Here is a 27,989-nt window from a genome sequence, read left to right as displayed (position 1 = left end):
TATTAATTTATTTGCAATATATGCAGCTGATAAGGGTTGAGAAGAGGAGGAGAGGGAGGTTTCTAACAATAGTTGGGCATCTATCATGTACCAGTTCTTATTCATTCAAGATAAATAGTTAACCATCCCCAATTAAGAAATTGAGGCTCACAGAGGCTTAAGTAACTAGCCCCATAACAACAGAGCTGGTATTTGCGTTTAGAATTGCCTTAATCTTTCAGCTATGTACCCAGTTCTCGAATGATTTGGCTCATCTTTTCAACATGGTAGAAATAGTTCTGTTCCTGATCATCACATATATTTATTACATTTATTAGCAACGGATTGGCCACAAATTTAATAAAACCTGAGAGTATTAAAGATTTTGAACATTGCAGGACCAAGGACAGAACTCTGCAGCATCCCCACCAGAAACTGTAACCTTCCCCATTAACAATGATTTGCATCCTTAATGAACCCTCAGCTCACAGTCCTCTGTTCTGCCCACAGGTTATCATAACAGATGTCTCGGAAAGCCCGCTAAAATTCTCAAATCCCATTAAACTGTCTTTATACATAATGTTGGTTTGCAAACCTTATTCTTCAGTGATACAATAATTCTTGTTACCTTTTTCCCAAAAAAAAAACATGCCATCAATTCCAGAGAGCTAGGATTTCCAGAGCCCCTCATTGTAGAAATTGAGATGCTCACTCCTTCCCAGCCTTTTGGCACATTTTTCATCTTTCTTTTTGTTTCACCATGACATCTGCACATTCTTTCAAATCTCTGGGAGGTAATTTATCTGATTCTAGAAACTCAAATGCATTTTAAACAGTTAAAGTACTCTTTTAATGTCATTTTACCACCTTTGGCATAAGTTTCCTCTTATTTTAATGTTAAATTCTATCCTCTCTAGTTTGAGATTGTTCTCCTTAGGGGCCACTGGAGATGCATCATGGGAGTTGAATAGCTCAGAATTTCACCATATGAAAAGTAACTTTACACCAGCTTCTAACAGCAGATTTCTTCTCCAAGTTCTTCTTATCCTGGCTTAGAGAACTTGGAAAAAGTCTTCCAATTATCATTAACACTTCTGTTAGCTAGTTCTCACAATATAAAGTTCTTCATATCCTAATAAAACATATTTCAGGAACTATTCTTTTTAGGAGACCAGATAAAGGTGGCAATAGTTATTATGGCAAGAACTCCTCTTTTGTTCTCCAGGAACCAAGAACAAGGAGAAAAAAATATTAGGATTTTGCAAAAAAACAAAAAAACTGAAGTGACAAATATTAAAAATGACTATGTCAAATGCTGTCAAGAACACAGGAAAATAGAAACTTTCATATATTATTGGTAAAAAATATATATATTTTTGGAAGACACTGTGATAACATCAATCAAAATGTTTTAAAATGTTGGCACTTTCCCCAGCATTTCTGGGAGTATATCCTACAGTAATCCTCTCACCTGTGCACAAAGATGTAACCATATTTTCTTATTTTCACGATGTGGTAATTTTTGAGAATCATCTCAATTTGATAAAGAGATGCTTTGAAAAAAATTTAAGTAGTGCCTGGCTGGCATGGCTCAGTGATTGAACATTGACCTATGAACCAGGAAGTCAGGGTAGATTCCCCGGGTTATGGACTCAACCCCCAAGGGGTTGGGAGGGAGAACGGTGTGCAGGAGGCAGCTGATCAGTGATTCTCTCTCATCATTGATGTTTCTATCTTTCCCTTTCTGAAATCAATTTAAAAAAATTAAATCTAAGTAGCCCCCCAACAACCACTTTTACCATCACTCATTGTCTCACGGCAAACATCATTGTCTTGGAGGAAGGTGGCTCTGGAAATAGAAAGATACTTCCTCCAACTCAGGTTCCTCATTGTTAACAAGTGGGAACAAAGTATCTCTTCAGTCAGTCACTAGTGAGGAGGGGTTTGGTTGACCATGAAAATGGGCAGAATTGGGGGGGAAAATGTGCCAGCATATCAGTATTTACAGAGATGTTCATTAAAGCTTTGCTTGTTGCCGAAACCGGTTTGGCTCAATGGATAGAGCGTCGGCTTGGGGACTGAAGGGTCCCGGGTTCGATTCCGGTCAAGGGCATGTACCTTGGTTGCGGGCATATCCCCAGTAGGGGGTGTGCAAGAGGCAGCTGATTGATGACTCTCTCTCATCGATGTTTCTAACTTTCTATCTCCCTTCCTCTCTGGACAAAATCAATGAAATATATTAAAAAAAAAAAAAAAAAAAAAAAAGCTTTGCTTGTTAGTAAAATATTGGAAGCTACCTAAAATGTTTAACAATTGAGGAATTGTTCAAATGAATGAGGATGCAGCATTCTAAGAAATAGTATAAAACTACTAAAAAAAATTAAAAATAAGGTAGACCTATAGGCCATATGATAAAAACATTTCCAAGACATATTTTTTATTTAATATATTGTTGTTGTTTAATATAATTTAGGTGAAATGTTAGTGTCTCAACAGAGAATGAAAGGTTGGGCCACAGACTATGGTAGTTTCCTCTGCGATGAGAGGGGGACAGAGCGAGTGTGGCTTTGCTCCATGCGCTTATGTATCATTTGAATCTAATACCGAAATGTGTTTGTGTAAGACCTTAGTGACTTCTGTAATAGTGCTGTTAGGACAAGAGGAATATTAATAGATTAGAGGTACTTAGCAGAACCCTGTGGGCCTACCAGACCCAACCCTGCAGGTGGAGAAGAGGAGAGAGACATATCTGCCAGCTGATACACCCAGAGCCCAGACCTTTTAAATACTTATACACATGTCAAGAAGACCAAAGGCCATCTGCAAGAAAGCACAACATAAATTCGAGAACCTCGTCATTTATAAAAACAGGAGAAAATAGAAGATGTAGAACAAAAAACGATAACTGTTTTCTAATATTTTAAGTGATATGGAAAAGGAGCAGTGTGTTTCCCCTGATCTCAGAGGCATACCTAGAACTCATATGTCAGTGTCACCAGCCAGATTATCCCACTGGCTGGGGTCAGCCCACAGATGTGTTTGTTTGACCAGCAAATGCCTTGAGGCAGCACCTGCTGCTCTTCACTCCAATTCATGTCCACTCCCTATTGATCAGGTTACAAACAGCTTGCTCTATTCACATAATGTAGCTGACTGACACCTGCATTTGGATCTTTGAGTCTGCTATAAGGCTAAGTTTTAGGGAGTGAGATTTGGAAGCAAGGTAAGACAAAACATTCTAAGAAGTAGAGAAAGGGAGCAAACCTTGCTGGCTAGGAGCACGGGCTCTGGAGTTAGCCTGTCTTGTTTGAATTCCAGCCCTGCCACCTACTGCTATGTTAATTTCATGCTTCATGTATCAATTTTCCCACTGTATGATGTGAGAGAGTAATGGGGATTAAATGAGTTAATGCATATAAAGCATCTCCAGTAATCCCCCCCCCTTATCCATGGTTTTGCTTTTCGCAGTTTCAGTTATTCATGGTCAACCATGGTCCAAACATATTGAATGGAAAATTCCAGAAATAAACAATTCATGCCTTTTAAATTGGGCGCCATTCTGAGTATTGTGAATCATCTCTTTGTCCAGTATGTCCACACTGTATACACTACCCACCCATTAGTCACTTACAGTCATCTCAGTTATACGGATTGACTGTGGTATCGCAGTGTTTGTGTTCAAGTAGTCCTTATTTTTCTTCACCAAAGCCCTGAAGCAAAGTGCTTCTGGTAATTCCAGTATGCCAAAAAGAATTCTCAAGGTGCCTCTTTTAAGTGAAAAGGTGAGTACAGCACAGTGAGATATTTTGAGAGGAATAGATATATATATGGAGAGAACACCATATTCATGTAACTTTTATTACAGTGTATTGTTACAGTTGTTCCACTTTATTCTTGGTTGTGGTTGATCTTTTACTGTGCCTAAATTATAAATTAAACTTTATCGGACATATGTATGCATAGGAAAACACTTTATATAGAGAGTTTGATAATACCTAAGGTTTCAGGCATCCACTGAGGGAATCCTGGAACTAACCCCCATTGATAAAGACAAACCTCTGTATATTAGTTATCTATTGGTGTGTAACAGCATTACCAAAACTTAGCAGCTTAAAAGCACACACATTTATTACCTCCGTTTCTATGGGTCAGCAATCTAGGCATGATTGATCCTCTGGTCCTCTTTTTAGAGTCTCGCAGAGCTGCAGTCTCATCTGAGATGACACCTGACAGCGGAGGGACCTGCATTTATGCTCACTCAGGGTGTTGGTAGAGTGTCATTCATGGCTTCAGTTTCTTGCTGTCAGCCAGAGGTGACCCTCAGCCCCAGTATGGTGGCTGCTTCCTCAAAGCCCACAGAGATGATCAGGTCTCCAGCAGGATGGGCACTATCATTCCGTGTGGGTAATCACATACCATAATCACACACCCCAGCACCTTGGCCATAGTCAACTGATTAATACAAGTCACAGATCATGTTCAAATTCAAGAAAAGGGGACAAGCCCTGGCCAGTTTTGCTGTGTGGTTAGAGTGCTGGCCCTCGGACCAAAGGGTCTTCTTGGTTTCCATTCTCAGTCAAGGGCACATACCTCATTTGCAGGTTCAATCCCAGGCCCTGGTTTGAGCATGAGCAGGAGACAACCAATTAATGTGTGTCTCTCACATTGATGCCTACTCCCTATTCTCCCCACCTTCAACTCTTCTAAAAACTCAATAGAAAAAATATCCTTGGGTGAGGATTATTTTAAGTCAACAAGAAAGAAAGAAAGAAAGAAAGAAAGAAAGAAAGAAAGAAAAAAAAAAAAAAAGAAAAAGAGAGAGAGAGAGAGAGAGAGAGAGAGAGAGAGAGAGAGAGAGAGAAGAGAGGGAGGGATGGGGAGAGAGGAAGGAAGGAAGGAAGGAAGGAAGGAAGGAAGGAAGGGAGGGAGGGAGGGAGGGAGGAGGAGGGAGGGAGGAGAGAGGAGGGGAGGGGAGGGGAAGGGAAAGGAGGGGAGGGGAGGAGAGGAGAGGGGAAGGGAGGGGAGGGGAAGGGAAGGGGAGGGGAGGGGAAGGGAGGGGAAGGGAAGGGGAGGGGAGGGGAGGGGAAGGGAGGGGAGGGGAAGGGAAGGGAAGGGGACAACACAAGGGCTTATGATTGGCATTGGGAAGAATGTTGGCCACCTGGAGTGCGCCTGGCACAGCATGCTCAGTGAGGCCTCGTGCATGCTCAGTGCCTAATACACGCAGCAGTTGTTCACTAACACTGCCTGAAGAAGACGTAGGTGGCTTTCAGAGAGGATTCGCTTCTCATACTGGGGTAGTCACAGGTGCTGGGTGATGATAAGCACCAAACGGAGACAGGGCTTGAACCAGATGACCTTTAGGATCATATGTGATTAAGTCAGACACAGGTCCTCCTCCTCGAACCTCTTTCAGCATCTTTCTTCTCGCATGTTATCTTTTTCATTTTTACCTGCCTTCACCTGTGTAAAAATGGGCACCAGTCTATCCTACATGATTTTCTCTGAGAATTCTAGGAGTGACTTTGGTCCTTCTTACAACAACCAAGCTTTGGAGTGGAGGTGAGGGTGGAAAGGAAAAAAAAGAGTTACATTTAACTTCACTAAGACTTGCTGGTCCTGACCGGTTTGGCTCAGTGGATAGAGCATAAACTGAAAGGTTCCAGGTTCAATTCCAGTCAACGGCATGTACCTTGGTTGCAGGCACATCCCCAGTAGGAGGATTGCAGGAAGCAGCTGATCAATGTTTCTCTCTCATTGATATTTTTAAATCTCTATCCCTCTCCTTTCCTCTCTGTAAAGAATCAATAAACTACATTAAAAAAAAAAAAAAAAAAAAAAAAAAAAAGACTTGCAGGAGCCCAGGCCCTGGTTTCAGCTTCTGTGTCTCCCAAAACCCTAATTGTGTTCCTAGATTGCCTTCGATAAAGGCTGCATAAAACATGAGTGAGTGGCTCCAGAAGCAGGAAAGATGATAGATTGGACTTCTAGAGAGATCTAGATCTTGCTGCTGACAAACAAGCATTTAGCCTGTTTCACTGCCCAGCTCAGTCATGCGCCTCCGCTGTTTATATGGAAGGTGAGGGAAATGTGGGGTGTCCCACTCACCCTTTGAATAATTATAAAGGCAGTGTTTATTAAAGTACATTTCATTTTTGAAATTGAGCTATCAGCTGTTAACGTGTGTATAAATTTACTGTTTAGTACCCCAGCCTTTGAAGAGGACAGATAAGGCAGTTTCACTGAGATATCACAGAATCCAGAAATGTTCTTTTAATGCCTGGGGGGGAAAAAGTGCCTTTATTGATGTAAGACATACATAGTCTTGCATGTTGCTTTCATTACTGCTCACACCAGCCCTATTTGTGCATTCCACCTCCAAAAACTGTGACCAAACAACCACTTGTGCCACAGGTGCCAGCCCCCAAGTTCACCGTGGACCATGCCCACATTAGCTCCTGGCCCCAGTGCACTGGGGAGGGTGGGTGAGGGTAACTGAGGGACTCTGCTACCATGCTAGTAACTAAATATTAGCAATACAATAAGTATGAAGCACCCCTGTTATTTCTTTAATTGAAGCAATCTCCCAGTAGCGTGGTGAGGTGCTAATTGCTTCTGCACTTCTTTAGTTGACAGATATGTCCTTTTTTTCACCTGGGTAAGAGCAGCAATTATTGTAAGCTCCCATGGGCTGGGTGAGATCTTCTTTAATAGATTTTAAAGGCATTGGTAGGGCGTTGTGCTTTTAAAAAGAAATTGTCCTCTGTTCTGCTCGTGCTGGATAACAAGGGTGGAGATTGTACTCAGGCCACATGATGAATCTGTTAAAGGAGAATTTGCAATGGAAACCAAAGACAGAAGTAATATTTTTCCAGGAAATATATATCCAGATTCCAGATCTGACAAAAAAAAATATGTTCCTATGTGTGCATATATCACTGGGTTGAACAAAGATTAAACAAGAGAAAAAAGAGTAAGCCTTTTCTTTAGATATTCAGCAGGACATATTTCTCATGAATTCCAACACAAAGTTGTTATTTTCTGGAACTGGTGTGGCCTTCCAAATGAGGGTTTGGCAGATAGATGACTCAATACAAACCAGTAAATATTCTTTTACCTGTAGTATGAAAGTGACTTTCACAATCCAGTTGAACCACAATTTGTTTTAATGTTTCATACTTACAGTCAAGAAATCAAAGAAAAATAGGATTAGAACTTTTATTAGAATTTGGAAAAAAAAATATTTTATAACAGTCACTTTAGCAACTTCTTGATCTAAGACAACCATGTTAACCAAAGTAATAGAGGAGAAAGAAGACTGAATTTAGAGTTAAAGCACTTGGTTTTAAGTTCTAGTGAAATGATTTGCGTACTATGGTGTCCTTAAGTAAGTTACCTAACCTTGAAAAGCTTCATATATTTCATGTTTAAGATCCTGGGTTTCTGTGGGAATCAAATAAGAAAATATATGTGACTCTGTTCCTCAAGAACTATATAGATGTGAAATGCCATAGTCAAAGGAGGAGCTAGGTTTTGTGGCACCAGGAGCTTGTAGACTTTGAGGGAAGCAGCTCTTTAAGAGCACAAAAAAATACTTTTCAAATTTTAAAAACCATGTGGCCATATGAACATAGCTAGGAACCCTCCCACGGCTTTGGAAGATGCCTGTAGCAGTAAAATTCCTGGACATTTAAGAGTCAGTAACTTCTCCTGTTCATTATTATTTCAGAACGAGTGGCTCGGTACACAAATTCATGCATGGGCAGGAGTGGGGATGTTCCTCAGCCCAGCATGCACCCTCTCCAACCTGGGACCCCTTGAAGGATGTCCTACTCCTGGTTTACAGGGATCGGACCTAAGTCAGCAGTTAGACATCCTTCTCGCAATCCAGGACTGCTGGCTCCTAACCGCTCACCTGCCTGCCTACCTACCTGATTGCCCCTAATCACTCTGCCTGCCGGCCTGCTCACCTCCAACTGCCTCCCAATACCAGCCTGCTCACCCCCAACTGCCCCCTGCTGGCCTGCTCACTCCAAACTGCCCACCCCGCTATCCTGATCACTTACAACTGACCTTTACTGACAGCCTGCTCGCCCCCAACTGGACCCCCTGCTTGTCTGCTTACCCACAACAGCCCTTCCCCAAGCCTGATCACCCACAACTGCTCTCCCTTCTTGGCCTCTAACCGCCTCTACCTCGGCCTCGCCACCATGGCTCTGTCCAGAAGAATGTGCAGAAGGCCTCCTGGAAGGTCTCCCAGTATAATTAGCACATTACCCTTTTATTAGTTTAGATAGAAGCCTAGTGCATGGGTGGGGGCCACCTGGTTTGCCTTGAAGGTGTCCCAAATCTAGGTGGGCCTTTGGGGTGTGGGGCATCCTGGGCTAGGGATGTGTGGTGGTTTGCAGGCTGGCCATGCCACCAGGGTGTGTGGGTCCCTGCTGAGGGAGCATGGCCAGCCTGGGTGAAGGGGCTGAAGGCTTTTAGGCTGGCCACACCCCCTTCAGGTTGGAGGGTCCTCGCTGGGATGCCTGGCCAGCCTGGATGAGGGGCTGATGACTATTTGTAGGCTGGGCATGCCCCCTCCACCCCCAGTGACCCAAGCTCCCAGCCCCTCCTTTTTTCCTTTTTTTTTTCTTTTCTTCAGCACCTCCTTGAGCAGAGGCCAGAGCTGGCTAGAAGCAAGTATCTGGGATTTATTTATTTTCTATAATTGAAACTTTGTAGCCTTGAGTAGAAGCCAGGGCCTGCCAAGGCAGGCAAGAAGCTTGGCTTCCTCCATGGCGGAGGCAACCCAAGCCTCCTGCTCTCTCCAGCTCCATGGCCACTACCATGTTTGTTGGGTTAATTTGTATACATGCTCTGATTGGCTGGTGGGTGTAGCAGAGGTACAGTCAATTTGCATATTTCCCTTTTATTAGATAGGATTACCAAATGCCAGAGCTGGGAGACATCTGACAGGGTTCATACTTGCTTTTTCACTGTAAAAAAACAAACAAAAACAAAAACAAAACCTCTTTGCAAACAAAATCTTATATAGAGGAATAGAAGAGAGAACAGATGGAACTAGCTGAAGGGGGACAAGGTACTTAGAGACATGCCTACTTGCACCCCCCTTCCTTGGGTACCTCAAGAACTTCAGTTAAAAACTGAGTTTGGAGGACATATTGTATTTCATTTATTCAAAGACCCACTCCCACCCCCCCTCCTCCCCACACACACATTTTAACATGGATTCATCATATGGTTGTTCATGAACCTGCAGTGGTTGTGATGTCATCATTACTGCCTGTGCATGTCCTTACTTGGTTATAATTCCTGGTGATGTGATTTGGGCCAGTGGAACCCCTGGAAGATACAGACAGTAAACCATTTAAGAACCATCTGAGGAAGAATCATGCATGATTGTCTAAAACATTCTGTTGACACTTGCACATAATATCAAGGAGGCATAAGCATCAAAACTTGCCAGACAGGTCTTAGCAGCTTGGAAGAAAGTCCAAGAGATGCTGACAGAGCATCCTCTGAGAAGCCTGCATGGCCACTGTTCTTGACGTGGAAATGACAGCATCCTGTGGGAAATACGGACATCAGTGCCACGGGGTCAGAATGTGAATGTGAAGAAGACGTGGGGCTGGCTACCTTAACCCATTTATTTAACTTACATTTTCTCTTTCATGTATGATCTTTGAGTGATTTTATAAGGAAACAACTTAGTAATAAGAAAGCATTCTGTTGTAACTTAATTGCAGCATTTTTAGTGGTAAATAAAAGAACTGTGTGTCTTGCAGATGATAGCATCTTGAAGTCAATGAAATATGGTATTTTTTAACACCATTTAGTTCAACTCTCTAACACCCAGTGCAGAGATCAAGGCCCAGAAAGCGTTAAGTGACTTGCCCAAGGCAATACGGCTGGTTGTTCCTGGACATAATGAAGCAGTTGCAAATATTTTTTAAGCAGCTGTTCCTTAGTTATCCCCGGATAGATTCCTCACCCTTTGTTTTGCTAATCATTACTAATCTTATTGGCTATGATTTTTTAAAGTTTAAGATCTATATTTATTTCTAAAATAAAAATTACGCAAGGGCAGGAACTAATTTTGTTTTGTTTAGTGCTGGATATCAGGGTACCTAGCATTTAGCAAATAATCAATAGATATTCAATGGAAGAAAGGATGGGTGGGTGGGTGGATGAGTGGATGGAAAGAACGAACACATTTCGTCCTCAGAGTGAGACTATAAGATAATTGGGTAAGGTGATGCTATATGTGGTGATCGCAATACTTATACAAAGGACTGAGCAGAGAGGAAATAATGACTCCGATTTGTCTGCTAGTTCCCTAGCGACAAGAACACATCTGTTTCTCATGTGGAGCAGAAGAAAAAAGCTTGACCATGAGAGAGGCCAGAAGAGAAGGCTCCCACCTTGTGAGGGTGGAGGAAGCTGAGAGCAGGATTGGGAACTGTCTTTGATGCGGGCAGCACAGCCTTATCCAATTCCTAATCCCAGCAGCACCTCCATAAGGTTCTCATAAGACGCAAGCTCCCTCCCGCAGGCTGCCTGGCTTCCCCAGGGTGCGTCCACGGGGCTCCCTTGATGCCTTGCCTCTTGGTTATCTGCAGCGACCGCACTATTAGTTTTCCATCTGCTCCTTTATTGGAAATAGATCAAGTCTCATAAAATAAGAGAAAGTCAAGTAAGTGCCTCTGATATGATATTGGTAACAAAATGATGAGGGCAGATTTACTGATTCACTGCTACCCTAGGGCCTTGGAGTCTGTCTGAGGCTGGCCTTGTTTTTCAGCCTTTTTCTCGGCAGTATTTCATCTACACATGCATGTGTCCATTGTTGAGCAATTACTTTATGACTCTGAAAATTGATAACATTCAGTTATATGAGGAGGCAATTCCATGTACTTAAAACAGATACAAAGTTCTGCTTAGCAAATTTTTAAGTCTCAGTTTCTTAATCTAGGAAATAGCAGTAACATCTTCACAAAACTGGTCTGAAGATTCAATTAGATATGGATATGAGGATATTTTTTAAAGTACCAACTACTTTTCAAATGATGGATAATCTTAAAAGGTGTCGGGGACTTAACTTATTTTACAATAATTTCTCTATTCAGTCAGTTTGTCTAGTTCATGCTTGACTCTGAGTATTTTTTTTTAAATATTTTTTATTGCTGAAACCAGTTTGGCTCAGTGGTAGAGCGTCGGCCTGCGGACTGAAAGGTCCCGGGTTCGATTCCGGTCAAGGGCATGTACCTTGGTTGTGGGCGCATCCCCGGTGGGGGATGTGCAAGAGGCAGCTGGTTGATGTTTCTCTCTCATCGACGTTTCTAGCTCTCTATCTCTCTCCCTTCCTCTCTGTAAAAAATCAATAAAATATAAAAAAAAGAAATTAAAAAAATATATATTTTTTATTAATTTCAGAGAGAAGGGAAATGGAAAGAGATAGACACATCAGTGATGAGAGAGAATCATTGATTGGCTGCCTCCCATAAGCTCCCACAGGCCCCCTCCTAGGGATCGAATTTGAAACCTGGTCATGTGCCCTGACTAGGAATCCAACCAAGACCTTCTAGTTCATGGGTCAATACCCAACCACTGAGCCACAACAGCCCGGCAACTCCTGGGAACTTTAGGTATCCATCCAAGCAAGTCCCATTTTGCCCTGATTATTTAAGAGGTCTGATTTCTTCTTGAATTTTATCCTCCCTCACTTTCCTCTTCGGGCAGCATGGATTCCCAGACATGGTATTTGCAGTTATCTTTGAAGAAGTAACATCCACTAAGTGATGTTTAGCTCCCCTAAATTGGGCCTAGCTAAGCCACCTAACTCAGTGGTGACTAGCTCTTACTAGCTTCAAGAGCAATGCCACCTAATACCTGTCAGTCTTGGGGTCTTCCTTCACTTCCGGAGTGATCCTTTCTTATCCACCAGCTGGACAAGACATGTCTCTCATCCCTTGTTCAGCTGGACTCACAGGCCAGGTCTTCTGCTCATTCCAATCCCAGCACAGCAGCTCTACTTTTTCATGTTTCAATAGTTATTCAGCACAAGATACTGACCAAAAGGGTAAAAAAAAAAAAAAAAGACATTCCAAAAAAATCCCTCTGCAACAATATCTCATTAATCTGCTCAGCAATTTGCTTTAGTGCAGAGTCTGTAGATGCTCACAAAGTATTTTTGGACCAAAAGAGTCCACAAGTAGCTATAAGGATGCAGTTAACTTCCCAGGAGCACATTGAAAATTGGCATAATTTCAAGGTTAACTCTGCCAATTGCTTAAGCTTAACTTGAAGAATCCAGTTTTCAATCTTGTCAACAACTTTGAAAGTGTGATTATAACCACCTACAAGTAAAAAGTCACAGATGGAGAGTTTGCCCAAAGGGACATGGCCAGGGCTCTGGAGGCAAGTACAATCTGGGTCTCCTGCCAGGGCCTTGTGCCCGTCCTCATGGAGCCTCAGGTACCAATGCCCACCACTCAGCCATCCTGCTCAGGATAAAGGGAAGTGTGCCGAGGCATGTCACTTCCTGTTTCTGATGTCTTGACTACGGTTTCATTTTGATAAGTAGACGGCTATATAGGAACACGTGACTGATTGATAGGTTTGGGCCTTGTTTGCTACCCCACGATCCCTAGCTGACATGCACACAGATTATACAATGTCAGCCTAAGAGAAGATGGTCTTTGAGTTTCACATTGCTCAAATCTGATCTCAGGTTGTCCATGAATTCCCCTGAAATTTTATACAAAATTTTTCTTGGGAGAGGGTCCATGTGATCATTAGATTCCCCAATGAATCTATTATTTCTTTTAAAAAATCATTAACTACCACTGCTAATTGTTTTGTCTTCTATTCATATCAAGATGCAGTAAAATATTGGCAATCTGAATACCTAGAATTTTCCAATATCCAAATAATAATAATAATAGTAGTAGTAGTAATACCATGGCTAACATATAACACTATGTGTCTAGTACTACAATAAGTTTCTTATAAGAATTTTATCACTTAATCTTCACAATACTCTAGGGAAGGTATGGTTGTTATGCCTATTTTAGAGATAAGAAAATTAAGATCCCCCCAATATTAAATAACTTGTTAATAAACTGTGACACTGGAAAGGTTAATAGCAAATGTTGACAATTAAATCATTGCTTTTTTGAGAAGTGGGAAACTGAAAGGATTCTAGTATTACCATATTTTAAAAGCAGTGATTTTTTTAGGAGACATAAGATATCTAATCAGTTACACCGAGAGTCCATATCACTATTCTATTGTTTTTAAGTCCTGATGTGTATATCACATGCTCTCAGGGGCCTCAGATTTTTATATTTTCTACTGCCTATTTGTATATCCTCTTTCTCTAAGAAACATAGGGACATTAATCCAATCCTCCCTGTCCCTGGGTGAGATAAATACAGATCATAGCTATTCACGTGGCGATTTGTGCTATGTAATATTTATGTGTGGTACATCCCTGCCACTAATCTGACTTATGCTTGGCTTCTCGGGGATGAGGAACATGCTGGGAGATCCCTCCCGTCACTACGTAAAGGTGGTGGTGGGCTGGAGTTCCGGGAAACCTTTCTGTGCCATGCGGGCGGCAGGCACTGAGACCGCACGTGCAGCCCTTCATCTCGGAAGCCCCGCTTTGATCCCCACAGTTTTGCTGAACCAGGGCATCTTAGGAGGAACTCGAGATGAGTATTGGAAAAAGCATCTGTTTATTTCCTGAGGGGGATAAACTTCCTAGTGGCATCACTGAAAGCAATATACAGATAAAATTGTAGTGTGGGCAGTAATATTCTCTCCAAAGGTAATACCCAGGCACAGCTAAAGCACTCTGGGATAAGCCTCAATCCCCCTTACTAAGGCTCTAGTAAAACATAATCAGCCAAGTAAGCTTAGGGAAATATGTCTACTCCTGTTCACATTCTGCTCCTTTATCATTTTCCTTCTGCACCATTCAGCAATAACTCTGCTTGCCATGAGCCAGCGCCCAGTCACAATGGGGCCTGGTGTGCTCATTCATCAGCAGTTACCACAGGGCACCTGCTAGTGTGCCAGGCACCATGCCAGGCACGGAGGTACAGACAGGAGGAAGGCGTTTTTGTCACTGGCCTGTGAAGATCTGTAGTTTTCCTCGGTGGCATTTCTGTTTCACTGTTCATGAAATCTTTAATGGTCTGTGTTGTTAGTGAAACTCCGAGGCCTCACCAACGCCTGTTCTGCTGAATGCATCTATGTTGGTTGCTTTTTAAATGCATTTTCCCTTTTTATGTTACCACTTTGGGGTGAGGATCTCACAGACACCTCACTTCGTTGGGGGAGTGACAAACACTATCCTAAGATCAGGGCTTTCCGTGGTCCTTAAATCTCATTTAGTTTCTCTCTGGGTGATGCTGTATGGTGTAACTGTGCTCCTCCAATCAATCACAGCAACACAAACTCTCTCCTTGTTCAGATTCTCTTTCTTAGAGACAGACATCAATATCCCCAAAAAAAAAACAGTCAGAAAACTTCAGGTCCTCTTGTCTCTCACAGTTCCTCCTCCCCATCCCACCACCACCACCAACACCACCGCCCACCCCGCCCCTCACCACACACACTAATTTGTGTCTAACTCAGGGCAGCTCTTCCTCAATACCTGGCTCCATGCCCTCCACATCGCTCCTGGTGGATTTCAGTCTCTGGTGAGTTGTCTACTTGCCCCCCCCCCCCCCCCACATCCACCCTGTCCTACTGCCTCGGCATCTATAGTCCCAGTCAGCCTCCCTTGCAGTGAGGTGTGGCCAGGCACAAGTTCTTGCCTTTGGGATGTGGACAGAAGGAGGCCAGGGGTGGGTTTAAGAGAGCTGGCTTTCTCCTTCCACCTGGTGAATGCAGACAGAGTAAGGTCCTAGAACAGAAGTCTCCAAACTTCCTCAGTTCCCAGAGCCCTTGGCATGTCCGTGTTTTTCACAGTACCTCTAGGTCAAGTAAAATATCAACAGTTCCATTCATTAAGTACTTAGGCCCAAACAGCATAGTACATAATTATATCCTAACCACTTAGTAACCATTTTAAAAATACATATAAATCAAAACAACCGCAAGTACTTAGTAACGGGGTGTGTGCATGGGCGGGGGGGGGGGGGGGGGGGGGGGAAGCATTGCACAACTTCTCAAACCTTCAAATTAAAGATTAAAATCTCATTTTTGGTTCCACATTGATTTGGACTCAAGGGTCCCAGGTTCGATTCCGGTCAAGGGCATGTAGATTGGTTGCAGGCACATCCCCAGTAGGGGGTGTGCAAGAGGCAGCTGATCGATGATTCTCTCTCATTGATGTTTCTAACTCTCTATCCCTCTCTCTTCCCCTCTATAAAAAATCAATAAAAAATATATTTAAAAAAAAAAGCATCTACAAAATCCAGCCACAAACAGAACATTGAATGATGGTACAGAATGTTTTCCCCCTAATGTCAGAGATGGATGTGAACTGGGCAGAATTTTGGAAGAGCCTGTGTTGTTCCTCTGCCTTCAACACCTCCCCTCCCTGCATTTGCTGAGCCGAGGCTGTTTAACTGTCCAGAGCACATTGCTCAACTCCCCCCCATTTCCTGTCTGATGACGGATCTTCCCTTTTTGCAACCTAATAGGCCTTCCTGTATTGACTGCCATAGCCCTTGTCACTCTTGGTTGTAATCGTCACTTTTTATCCATCTCCCTACTTTCAGCAACTGTTTTTACAATTGTTCACTTCCTAATTCCTTGTTCATTTTGCCCCTGAATTTTAGTGAACTTCCAAAATTAAAAGTACCTCTCTTTTTCTGGTTTAAGCCTAATTATACTTTTTAAATAAGAAATGAGGTAAGAAATTTCAGACACTGAGAGTTTCACAGAACAAAATATTATTGTTATGTTATACCTTTAGTCCATGGAAAAATACTAAAATGGTCTAATATGGGTTCTGAATGCACTAGGCCTATGATACTTCTCTGCTTTTCTTGCTGAATTATTATTTTTTGTATGTCCAAATAGTTCCAGACTCTGACCAATGTTTGGGAGCAGACACAGAGATTTTGCCAGCCTTCCCAATCCAGGCCCTTGCTTCTGGGATGTCTGGTTCTTTTTATAAATGCTATCGAGGGAGCTACAATTGGTAGTTCAGTCATAATTCCATTACCTCATTCAGCTAGGCCTCATGGGCAGGCTGTCTTTATTCTTTCACAGTAAGCTGCCATAATGTGGGAACACAGTTCTTCACAGAATTTTTGCAACGATGCATGTTCCATTTTTGCACTAATATACTAGGTGTACCAGTTATTAATGTGGAAGTTGTAATTAAAAACACACACAATAATTTCAAGAGAAACATCAAAAGTGCTTTATTTAAAGTAATGTCCATCACTAGCTACACATTTTCCCATCTTTCAGGTAATTTGTGGAAACCAACCCAATAGAACTTTCCTTGTTTTGAAACAAACCATTCAGAGACCCAATTTTTCACTTCTTCATACATTTTGAAGTGCTACTCAGAAAGTGCGTGTGCCATCAATTGGAACACATGGTAATCTGAAGGAGAAAGGTCCGGTGAATACAGCAGATGGGTTAATACTTCCAAGGCAAGATCTTTTAACGTGTCTTTAACTGGTTTTGAAGTGTGTGATGGTGCATTATCATGAACCAAGAATTACTTTGCTGATTGTCTGGAACATTCTTGTTATTTCACGATCAAAGCATGGTTCAAATTGATTATTTGTTGTCGGTAGCGATCAATATTACTGTTTCACCTGGCTTTAGAAGCTCATAATACACCACACCTTCTTGATCCCACCAGACGCAGATCATTGTCTTGTTTCTGAAGTGATTTGGCCTTGCAGTCAATGTTGATGGTTGACCTGGGTCAACCCATGGTTTTATGCATTTGGGATTCTCAAAATAAGTCCACTTTTCATAGCCAGTCATAATTTGATGCAAAAAATACTTTCTTTCGTGCCATTGAAGCAACATTTTACTGATGACTTTTCAGTTTTCCATTTGTCTTTTGTTCAGTAGATGTGCCATCCATTTTCCTTCCTTTAAAATATTTTCCATTCTTTGTAACCATTTGGAAATTGTCTGCTGAGCAACGTTTAATCTTTCTGCAAGTTGTTTTTGTATTTGACACGCATCTTCATTCAATAATGCTTGTAACTGTTTGTCTTCAAACTTTTTCGGTTGATCTGGACGTTCTTTGTCTTTCGCATCGAAATCGTCACTTTTAAAGAGTTTAAACCAGTGTTCACAAGTATCTTGAGATGGAGCATGTCCACCATAAGCTTCCTGAAGTATATGATAACTTTTTCTTCAAAATAATGAATTAAAACTTCCCGCAAATGCTCTTTTTTTGGCATGAAATTTGACATTTTTAAGTGTCAAAATATCTATGATGTTAACACCTTCAGCAAATTTGACATATGAAGTTTTGAAACTTGCTGTCAGTACAACAAAATAGCATACGTATAAAATTGTATATATATCAACATATGTGTGACTCCATCTATTGAAAAAAATCTGCATTATTAGCTGGTATACCTAGTAAAGTATTTATTGTGCACCCCCTCCTGAATCCTAGTAGCATTTTTATTGATATTGTGAACTTTATGGATTAATTTAGGGAGAATTGGCTGATTGGTGGTATTGGATTATGCTATCCACTGGACTATTAGTTCCTAGATGGGAGGGTTTTTCTCTGTTTTGTACAGTGCTGTGTCTCCGAACCCTAGAACAGTGCCTGGCATATAGTAGGTGCATAGTTTTCATTGAATGAAGGAATGGATGCCTTTCCATTTGTTCTGACCTTATAGCCCTCAGAAGTGTTTTAAATTTTTCCTTTACATTTTACATTAAATTTTTCTTAGAGATTTAACTTTTTGGCTATTGTGAATGTTTTTCTCTTCAATGATAACTTCTAACAGGTTGATGTTTGTTTATGTAAGGGTTATGGTTTTTTGCATATCAATTTTGTAATCATCTATGTTACTGAATTTTCTGATTTGTTTCATTTCAAAGCTTGATTTAGTAAGCCTTGATATGTAAGTGAACTCAGGGAAATGAATGCATCTGTCTTCATTTCTGTTTGCCATTAGATCATTATGCAAACATTAAACACCAAGAAAGACATGAAATGATTGATTAATCTAGTGGAGAGTGCACGTTAGCTCACAGCAAACTCCAGAAGCATGTTCCTCTTTCTCCAGACCACTTCTTTTCTCCTACCCCTTCAGACATTCCCATAAAATATGTAGTCAATCGTTCAGGGACTAGAGATACTTATTGGCAGTTAACATTCTTGTGATCCAGCACATTTTCTTGCAGCAATATTCTATCTTTCCTCCTGAGTTTTGCCTAATTTAGATTCTGCCTGTAGTCTGTTCCACTTAGCTAATCCTGGTCGATAAGCACAGACAGATTAGACGGAAGACAAAATTGTGGCACAAATGTTGCATTTGGAGCAGCAAGCCTTCAGTTTCCATTGTTGGCAGGACTATCTCCTCCGTGCTCCCTTCCCCCACCACCCACACTGTGGCATGCTGGGTCTTGAACCATTTGCCTCTGTGATTAGGCTGTAAGCACCTCAGATTTTTCCCATCTTTCTGTTTCATTGTCTGGCTCATGGTAGGCACTCAGTAAATGTTTGAATCAATGAATGCACAAATTGCTCAATTAACTAGGGCATGAATATTTTCTATTTTTTATGGCATTAAAATTAGCCCTGGGGAAAAGATTTGAAATATTTTTAGCCAAAGCTGGTTTGGCTCAGTGGATAGAGCGTCAGCCTGAGGACTAAGGGGTCCTAGGTTCTATTCTGGTCAAGGGCATGTACCGTGATTGCGGGCACATTCCCAGTAGGGGAAAGGGGGGTGCAGGAGGCAGCTGATCAATGCTTCTCTCTCATCGATGTTTCTAACTCTCTATTCTTCTCCCTTCCTCTCTGTAAAAAATCAATAAAACATGTTTTTTTAAGAAATATTTTTAAATAATAAGATAGTTGCCTCTGACTAATTTAAAAAGTAGCTCAGCCCTCAGGAGCATTGGTCTGCAGATGAAGGGTCCCAGGTTCAATTCTGGTCAAGAGCATGTACCTCAGCTTTGGGCTCTATCCCTGGCCCTCGTCAGGGCATGGGAGGCAACCCATCAATGTGTCTCTCTCACATCAATGTTCCTCTCTCTGTCTCTCCCTCTCCCTTCCACACTCTCTAAAAATCAATGCAAAAATACCTTCAGGTGAAGATTAACCAAAAAAAAAAAAAAAAAAAAAAAAAAGGACCCTAGATGGATTTGTATTGTAACAGAGACCAAATTAAACTACAGAAATTGAGCTCTTCGAGATTTTCAGGGTTCAGCCAGAAGCCTTGGAAGGACCTGGGTTTCTTGTGAAGTAAACTGTGTTGTCCATACTGCAGGAGACTGCACTTTTGTGTGAGCATCTCATTCATGCAGGAAGCTCGTTCTTGAAAAACTGAATAGCAATAGAGTCTTATGAATTGAAACTTACTTCTCTCTTGCCGGGTAGTGCTATTTCATAGTTGCTTATTTGTGCATTTCTGACTGACCTTTAAGATGGACCCTTAAAAACTATGCTTCCAACTTTACAAGTTAGAATCTATAATCAAATGTTTACATTTACAGGGTTGTTCTGCATGTTTAAAGAAAATGCAGAGAATTCTTTTGTGGGGCAAATTGTTGAGTGCATTACGCCCCTGTAGTGTTATGTAATTTAATTTATTGTTAAATTAAATTATTTTAATTATTAACTTTATTTTTTTTAAGTACCTGGCTTCCTGCCATAAAGGATTTGGAGGAGGAGTTGTATGTTTATCTGATCTCTGCAAATATCAGTTGGGCCTCTGTATGTTTTTATTGTTGTGTAGGGGGCGTGTTTTACTGCATTTTAAGGTGAGATGCACACAGTGTTGGACTTTTGTTACAAGTGCCTCTGCTAAGTGATTTAAAAGGCTCTGTGCTTTCTGTATACTTGGCAAGAATTGTGATTCCTGAATTGCAATCATTGTGTAATCTCACATAAAATGTAGTTAATGAGCTGACATCACTCACACCCATAAACTCTTCCTTGGCTTCTACTTTAACGGGCAGCAACAGCTCTTGTATGCACTGTCATGAAACACCCATGAAAAAGAAGTGCGCTGGGTGCCAAGGTCACAGGACCTGGCAATCCCAAAAGCCCTGTCTGGAATGACATTCTGGGAGCCAGAGCAAGTCGGTGTCCTGTCCCTGCCCCCCTCTCGCCTGCTTGCCCTGGACACTCTGTTTTTCTTAATAGAGGAGAGATTATTTCTTTCCCCAACATGATTTGACTTGTTTCACCTGTAGGTGGGATAGTATAGCAGCAAGAACAATTAAAAAACCTTTATGATAAACATTCATTTACATTTTAAAACAATTACCTCTGTTATATGTAATTTAAAAAGGGGCAGAGGTCTCTGTTCTTGCATTTCAAATAATGCCTTTGATGTCCCTGAAATTCATAACCTGATCCAAAAGGATTTGGAAAACTGTTCGCTTTCCCCATCCCTACCCAAAAGTGTACGCAGAAGGGGCATAACATCACAGATAATTTTAAAACAGTGTTTATCATAATTAGCCTTTGGACTCCTGCATGCTGACTCTACTCACTTTTATTTCAGAAAGAAAGGGTAGTCTTCAAGTTTTCTTACCTTCAGTTGTGGCTAAAATCAAAAGATTTGGATTCTCTTAGTGTAAAGACATTATCCCCACAGAATCTAAGATTTTACATCTTTATGTGAAGCGAATGAGGACTTAGCAGCAATTACCCAGGTTTCTGAGGGTCAAACCTGCTTTACCATATTGTGACATACTCTGTAAGAAGTGATGAGTTGCCACATGAGGCCATTATACTTTGTTTTCTGAATGACAGAAAGAAAGAAAGAAAAAAAGTAAAGCTCAAAGATGTAAAAAGCTCTCTTTTATTGCTTGAGTCGTCTTCTTCGCTGAAATGTAGCATGAACTTGGACTCTGGCTACACTGTATGAATCTGCATCATTATTTTAAAACCAGGGTCCCAGTGCACAAAATTTGTGCACTCAGGCGGGTGCCTCAGCCTGGTCCGGGACCTCTTGGGGGATGTCTGACTGCTGTGGGTGGGGAGCGGGCCTAAGCTGTTAGTCGGACATTTTTAGTGTTGCCGCGCGGAGGTGGGAGAGGCTCCCACCACTGCTGCTGTGCTCACCAGCAATGAGCCCGGCTTCTGGCTGACCAGCACTCCCCTGTGGGAGCACACTGACACCACGGGGCAGCTCCTGCGTTGAGTATCTGCCCTCTGGTCATCAGTGCATGTCATATCAACTGGTCGTTCCACTGTTCAGTTGATTTGCATGTTAGCCTTTTATTATATAGAATGGTCTAGCCCAGTGGTCAGCAAACTCATTAGTCAAATATCAACATTACAATGATTGAAATTTCTTTTGAAAGCCAACTTTTTTAAACTTAAACTTCTTCTAATGCCACTTCTTCAAAATAGACTCACCCCGTATTTTTGAGGAAGAGCCACACTCAAGGGACCAAAGAGCTGCCTGTGGCTCACGAGCCGCTGTCTGCCAACCATGGGTCTAGCCCCTTCTTTACAGCTCTCGTTTCCCTTTAGAGTTACAAGGAGAGAACCCAGAGAGAGCCACGTGAGAATGGCAGAAAACAAAGGGCGACGAGGATCATTTGTACATAAGCCACGTGGGACCATTTATTGTGAACCTCGAGTGAACTGTCCCACTGGTACTCATTTTAATAACCTCCAATGGACTATCTGCATGCAGTCTTTATGAGGCACTCTGCAAACTGCAGTGAAAAGAGGCCACCGATCTTTGCACATAAAAGAAAGCGTGGCAAAAGCTCCTGGGGAGGCGTCCGTGCCTCACACGCAAAACCTCTCGTGTTGCTAATCTCGTTCCATAAGGCCAATGCTTTTCTTTCCCAACAGAGGAATTCAAGGGCTCCACCTTCGTCGAGCTGATGAAGAAGGAAGGCACCACCCTGGGCCTGACCGTGTCGGGCGGCGTGGATAAGGACGGCAAGCCGAGAGTGTCTAACCTGCGGCAGGGAGGGATTGCAGCCAGGTAACTCCTCTCGGGGAAGTGTGGGCAAAGGGACACGGGGTGAAGTGAACGCAAACACTAAAGCTCCCCCAGAGAGGGTCGCTGATTAATACATGACAACTGCCGTGCACGGGGCAGAAGCGCGGGGCGGGGGGGGGGGGGGGGGGTTGTGGTTCAGAGTGTGGCTTTTTGCCTGTGCCCAAGTCACCGGGGAGGTCATCTCAGGAGCGGCCAGGCCCCTCTTGAGATTTGAATATTAAAACCCCTGTAAGGCTGCAGTCCCCAAATGTGCCACTGAACACAGGTGGGCTGTGGCGGGGATGAGACCCTTTGGTCACGTACGTGGGGAACAGATGATCCAGAGAGGGCACGGCCAGGCCCGACTCTGAGCTTGTGTGGGGCAGTTTTGTGGGTCTGGCATCTTCTCCACTTTTTCCACGTGTGGGATCTCCCTTCTCGTCAGACACAGAGGTAGGTGATCTGCACAAGGACAGCAGGCTTCGGCGAGCAGGTCTCCTTCTGTGCTCATTCCCCTCGAGCTGCAGATTGTGCGAGTGACTGCCAAAGGCAGCAAGTCCTGGACGCCGGGCAGGAGTGGGCTCGCTTTGTAGACAGATTGTAAAATCCTCCTCCGGGAGGCGGGATGGAATGGTCAGGTTTCCTTCAAAGTGAGGTTCGTGTACCTTAAGTCCTGGACACCGATGCTTTTGCCCGCATAACCGCCAATGAGGTTTCAGAGCGCTTGCTTTATAGAGTGTCATTTGAAATAGTGATTACTCCAGATGGTGAACCTGTGTGTACAATTAATTTATAAGCGTAGTCCCATTGATTGCTACCTGATCCAAAGTACTGTTTGTAAAACAGGCCGGTGTGGGCACGAGCATCCTAATTTCCTTTCTTCGGGCTTTTAAGAAATGTCTTTCCTCACCCGCAGCCTCCTTTGTTGTAACAGTCCTGGCCAGTCCGTGATGCTCGGGCTCTGTATGTCTCCAGAGCTTCGTGTGAAGCAATGGCGGTGTGTGTGGGGGGAGCGGGAGGGGGGGGGGCGCGGAGATGCCATTGGTAGTTGTATTGATGCTGTAATTACTAGTAGTGCTGTGCCAGTTGTATTGAGTATTATCAGTCACCAAACATTCCCTGTTTAAGGCACCGACATTTTATAGATAGTAAACCAAACTAATTTAGGATAAGGTCTCTGCCCTGAGGGGACTTGGAGGAGATACGGAGTAGAAAACATGGAAAGTTCGATAATAAAAACATTGAGCAATAATAACTGTGTCACAGTGAAAAGGACAACAGGAGTTGCCACAGAGCAGTCAGCGCTTAAGTTGCCCCGTAAGTGTCCGCAGCACGTTCAGCAGGCTGCATCGGATTGGGAAGCTCGCTAAAAAAAGGAATGATTGGGGCTGAACTTATATAAAATCAATGAATTAGGTACTTCTTTTAGGGGAGAAAAATATTATCGAAGGTTCTGATTTTAAGTCCTATCATTCGTCTCGCTGTTTGCTCTTGGCTTACAAGTAGAGTTTGACAAAAAGCCCACAAGTAGCCGGGGTTCTACGATGGTGGTAAAGAGAAACAGGAATGTTATCGAAACCTAGGATTTTTGTTGTAATTTCTCCTTCACCAATGCTCTTCTTTATCACTCACGTTGTAAGCCATACATAGCAAAACAAGCTGGTGCTTTCCTTAGCAAACTCCCAGCGAAGATACTGAAAGCTGTGCCATGTCCAAAAGACAGGTGGCAAAAATGGGGAAGAATGTGAAGAAAGGAAAAATGCCAGTGTGTCCAGGATCTGATAATCTACCGCCTAGAAAACCAACCCTTGATGGGCAGAGCAACTAAAATATATATATATATGCGTGTGTGTGTGTGTGTGTGTGTGTGTGTGTGTGTGTTCTCTGTATTTTATTTCATGGTTCTTCTCTCTAAAAATAGAAGAGGCACGGGGTTGGGGAAAAAATCAGAGTCAGCCACAAATCCAAAGCAAGACTTGTAAAGGTTATAACAGTCAGCATGAGTAAGGGGGCCCATGGACTCTCTCTTCCACCTGGCTGTATTCCCACTCTGAGGACCAGCCACAGCCCAGGAGGCCAGGACTGCTCTCCGTGGGCCTTGTGTGATCATCAGGAAGGGGACGTGGACATGCAGTCGGACCGGCCTGTGGAGAGGACGGGTCCACTGAGGCGGTACCCCCTGTTTTGTAGGAGTGACCAGCTGGACGTGGGTGACTACATCAAAGCCGTGAATGGCATCAACCTGGCCAAGTTCCGCCACGACGAGATCATCAGTCTGCTGAAGAACGTCGGGGAGAGGGTGGTTCTGGAAGTCGAGTACGAGCTGCCGCCAGTCTGTAAGTAACTGCCACCAAGGCAGAAGGGCCGCACCACGTTTTTGCCTAAAACGTTGTTTCTTTTTTTTTTTTTTGTTCCTTTTTGCCATCATTGTCTCATTACTGGAATAGCAGAGTATAGTTTCTTGAATTATAAAAATTATTTGAGCCCTAGTAGATTTGGCTCAGTGGGTAGAGTGTCGGCCTGGGGACTGATGGGTCCCGGGTTCAATTCTGGAACATATCTCGGTTGCAGGCTCCCAGCCCTGGTCAAGGGCATGTGGGATGTGAGAGAGTTGATGTGTCTCTCTCACATCCGTGTTTTTCTCTGTCTCTCATTCTCCTCCCCACTATCTCTAAAAATCAATGGGAAAATAAGCCTCAAGTGAGGGTTAAAAATAATAATAATGATTGTAATTATTTGAATTGATAAGCTTATAATCTGCTCAGGAAGAATTGAAAAGAGTGTAGATGTCAGTGAAATTACATAGAACCCGCTTTCTGTTAAGGTGATCTGTGAACATTGTATATACCAGTTAAGGTATTTTAATAAACAGTAAACATCTTTGTAAGTTCTGTGCATTAAGTTCCAACCAGGCTTTGTACTTAGTTTCAATGTTTAGGAAAAGCATGTTTAATGTGTTTTATATTGATTCTTTATTGCTATGTTAATTTCCAAAACATAAAAGTTGATTTAGAACACATTATGGTCAAATAACAATAATAATAGTGTAACAAGAGCAGCCAACACATTTTGAGAACTTATAAATGTCTGACATCATATGGAACCTGTCTTCATTGATACATTTATTTCTCATCACAAGGACAGTCAGGACAGCAGAGCTGAGCTCCAGTATCAGTAGTCACGTTAGAATTCCAGCTTCACTTTTTACTACCTACATGCCTTTGAAAAAGTTACTTAAGCTTTCTGGGTCTCAGTTTCTGCATCTGGAAAATGGGCATGTTAATTACTACTCATAGGTCTGTTATGAGGATTAAATGAGTAAGTATTTGTAATGCACTTAGAACAATAAACTTTTGCCAAAACCGGTTTGTCTCAGTGGATAGAGCATTGACCTGCGGAATGAAAGGTCCCGGGTTCGACTCCAGTCAAGGGCATGTACCTTGGTTGCAGGCACATTCCCAGTAGGGGGTGTGCAGGAGGCAGCTGATCGATGTTTCTCCCTCATCGATGTTTCTGACTCTCTATCTCTCTCCCTTCCTCTCTGTAAAAAAATCAATAAAATATATATATTTTTAAAAAAGAACAATAAACTTTTTTTGATAAATAATTAATATACAAATTAATCAACACTCATGAAAGGCATTATTATCTTTATTATTCTCATTCTACAGAGGCTTAAGTTAATATCTTTCCCAAATTAGTAAGCAGCAAAGTCAATATCTGAACTCGGGCTTCCTACTCCAAAGTCCATATGCTTCTTCAGTGTGAGGTATACCTTATGCCAGTGTTTTTCAACCTTTTTTGGGCAAAGGCACACTTGTTTCATGAAAAAAATCACGAGGCACACCACCATTAGAAAATGTTAAAAAATTTAACTCTGTGCCTATATTGACTATATATAAAGTAATTCTCTTGAATAGGAATCAAATAAACACAAAGAAAGTATTTTATAATTACTTTATTATGAAATATTAAGTAAACAAAATAGTGAAAAATTATAAAATTCTTGTCTTGTCTGCACCTACGGCACACCAGGCAACATCTCGCGGCACACTAGTGTGCCACGGAACAGCAGTTGAAAAACGCTGCCTTATGCTATGTGTTACTGCTGCCCTACCTTTAAGCTATGCTATTCTACAACTACCTCCACTACTATTTTTTAAAATATATTTTATTGATTTTTTACAGAGAGAAAGGGAAAGAGAGTTAGAAACATCATGATGAGAGAAACATGTGCCCGCAACCAAGGTACATGCCCTTGACCGGAATCGAACCTGGGACCCTTCAGTCCGCAGGCTGTCCTTTATCCACTGAGCCAAACAGCCAGGGCACCTCTACTACTATTAAGCTATTAACATGGATGCTATCCTAAGAAAATTCTTTGCTTTTGTGTCCTGGTGAGAACTTAGACTGAATATTACTACTCAATTAAAATGTATTTGTTCAGCAATAATTTATTGAGCATTTATTAAGTTCTAGCCACCACTATGTACATTGGTGGAGTTTACACTCAAATGGGCAGACAGACAACAAAATGAAACCACAGTAAGTTAACTATATAGCATCAATGCCACGGGAAAAAGAAAGAGCAAGGAGAGGGGTCTGAGTGCTGGCGTGGGATTGTAATTTAAATAAGTTAGGGACAGCTTTGCCGGAACCGGTTTGGCTCAGTGGTAGAGCGTTGGTCTGCGGACTGAAAGGTCCTAGGTTCGATTCCGGTCAAGGGCATGTACCGTATTTTTCGGACCATAAGACACACTTTTTTTCCCCCAGAAGTGGGGGGAAAATGTCCCTGCGTCTTATGGTCCAAATATAGCCTACACATATACTTTAAAAAAAAAGTTTTTTTACTTGCCCGGCTCTGTGTGGTCTCTGTGTGCTTGCCCGGCTCTAAAATGGTTCTAAATGCTGCTGTTTACTTTACAGGGTTGATTACATGTGTTTATGACTGTGATGTTGGGTTTTAATGCACATAAAATATTTTAGGACACTATTTGTTTCAGAATCTTTTTTTCTTCATTTCCCTTCTCTAAAAACTGGCACGTCTTATGTTCCGGAGTGTCTTATGGTCCGAAAAATACGGTACATTGGTTGCGGGCACATCTCCGGTGGGGGGGTGCAGGAGGCAGCTGGTTGATGTTCCTCTCATTGACGTTTCTCTCCTCCTCTCTGTAAAAAAAATTAATAAAATATATATTTTTTTAAAAAGTTAGGGACAGCTTTGCTGAGAAAGTGACATTTGTCAGTGACTGAAGATGAGAAAGTCGGCTGTGTAGATTTCAGGGGGAGATAATTGAAGAGAGATGGAACAGCCATTGCTGGGATCCATCAGCAGGAATATATATGGAATTGTTCTAGAAACATTAAAACATTAGGAAGGGCTGGGTGGCTGTAGCAGAGTGAGCATGAAGAGGAGTAGGAGAGAGGTCAGAAATGTCAAGACCATTGGACAGGCCTTAAATTTTTCTCTGAATGATATAGAGGCAGAGGAGTGGCATGACCTGGTTTATATTTTAAAGGCTCCCTCTGGCTGCTGTGTCTACCTTTGCCATGGCGGTCTCACGAATAGACTGCATGGCAAAGGTAGAAGCGAAGACACCGGTTGGGGGGCTATCACAGTGATCCAGGTGAGAGGTGGTAGTAGAGAAATACCATCGCATTCCTTTTCTAAATATTTTTATTGGTTTTTATAGATAAAGGAAGGGAGAGGGTTAAGAGAAACATCGATCGATGTGAGAGCAAAACATCCATCGGCTGCCTCCTGCATGCACTCAATAGGAGACCAAACTCACAACCTGGGCCTGGGCCTGGGCCCTGACCGGGAATTGAACCAGTCACCTTTTGGTGCACAGTCTGACACTCAACCAGCCGAGCCAC

General features: G+C 42.3%; 1 protein-coding gene across 8 annotated transcripts in view; it reads left to right on the top strand.

Moving 5' to 3' along the window:
- The window catches only part of GRIP1 (glutamate receptor interacting protein 1), a 658,373-nt gene that overhangs the window by 493,308 nt on the left and 137,076 nt on the right, over positions 1-27,989 (top strand). For all 8 annotated transcript variants that reach the window (XM_036455350.2, XM_036455348.2, XM_036455354.2 and 5 more), the window contains exons 3-4: positions 21,980-22,115; positions 24,303-24,448. In XM_036455350.2, the coding sequence (XP_036311243.1) occupies positions 21,980-22,115; positions 24,303-24,448 (282 nt within the window). The remainder of the gene's footprint in view (positions 1-21,979; positions 22,116-24,302; positions 24,449-27,989) is intronic.

The sequence above is a fragment of the Pipistrellus kuhlii genome, unplaced genomic scaffold (genome assembly GCF_014108245.1).
Source record: "Pipistrellus kuhlii isolate mPipKuh1 unplaced genomic scaffold, mPipKuh1.p scaffold_m20_p_3, whole genome shotgun sequence".
NCBI classification, from domain to species: domain Eukaryota; kingdom Metazoa; phylum Chordata; class Mammalia; order Chiroptera; family Vespertilionidae; genus Pipistrellus; species Pipistrellus kuhlii.
This window is presented reverse-complemented; position numbering and strand designations above follow the sequence as displayed.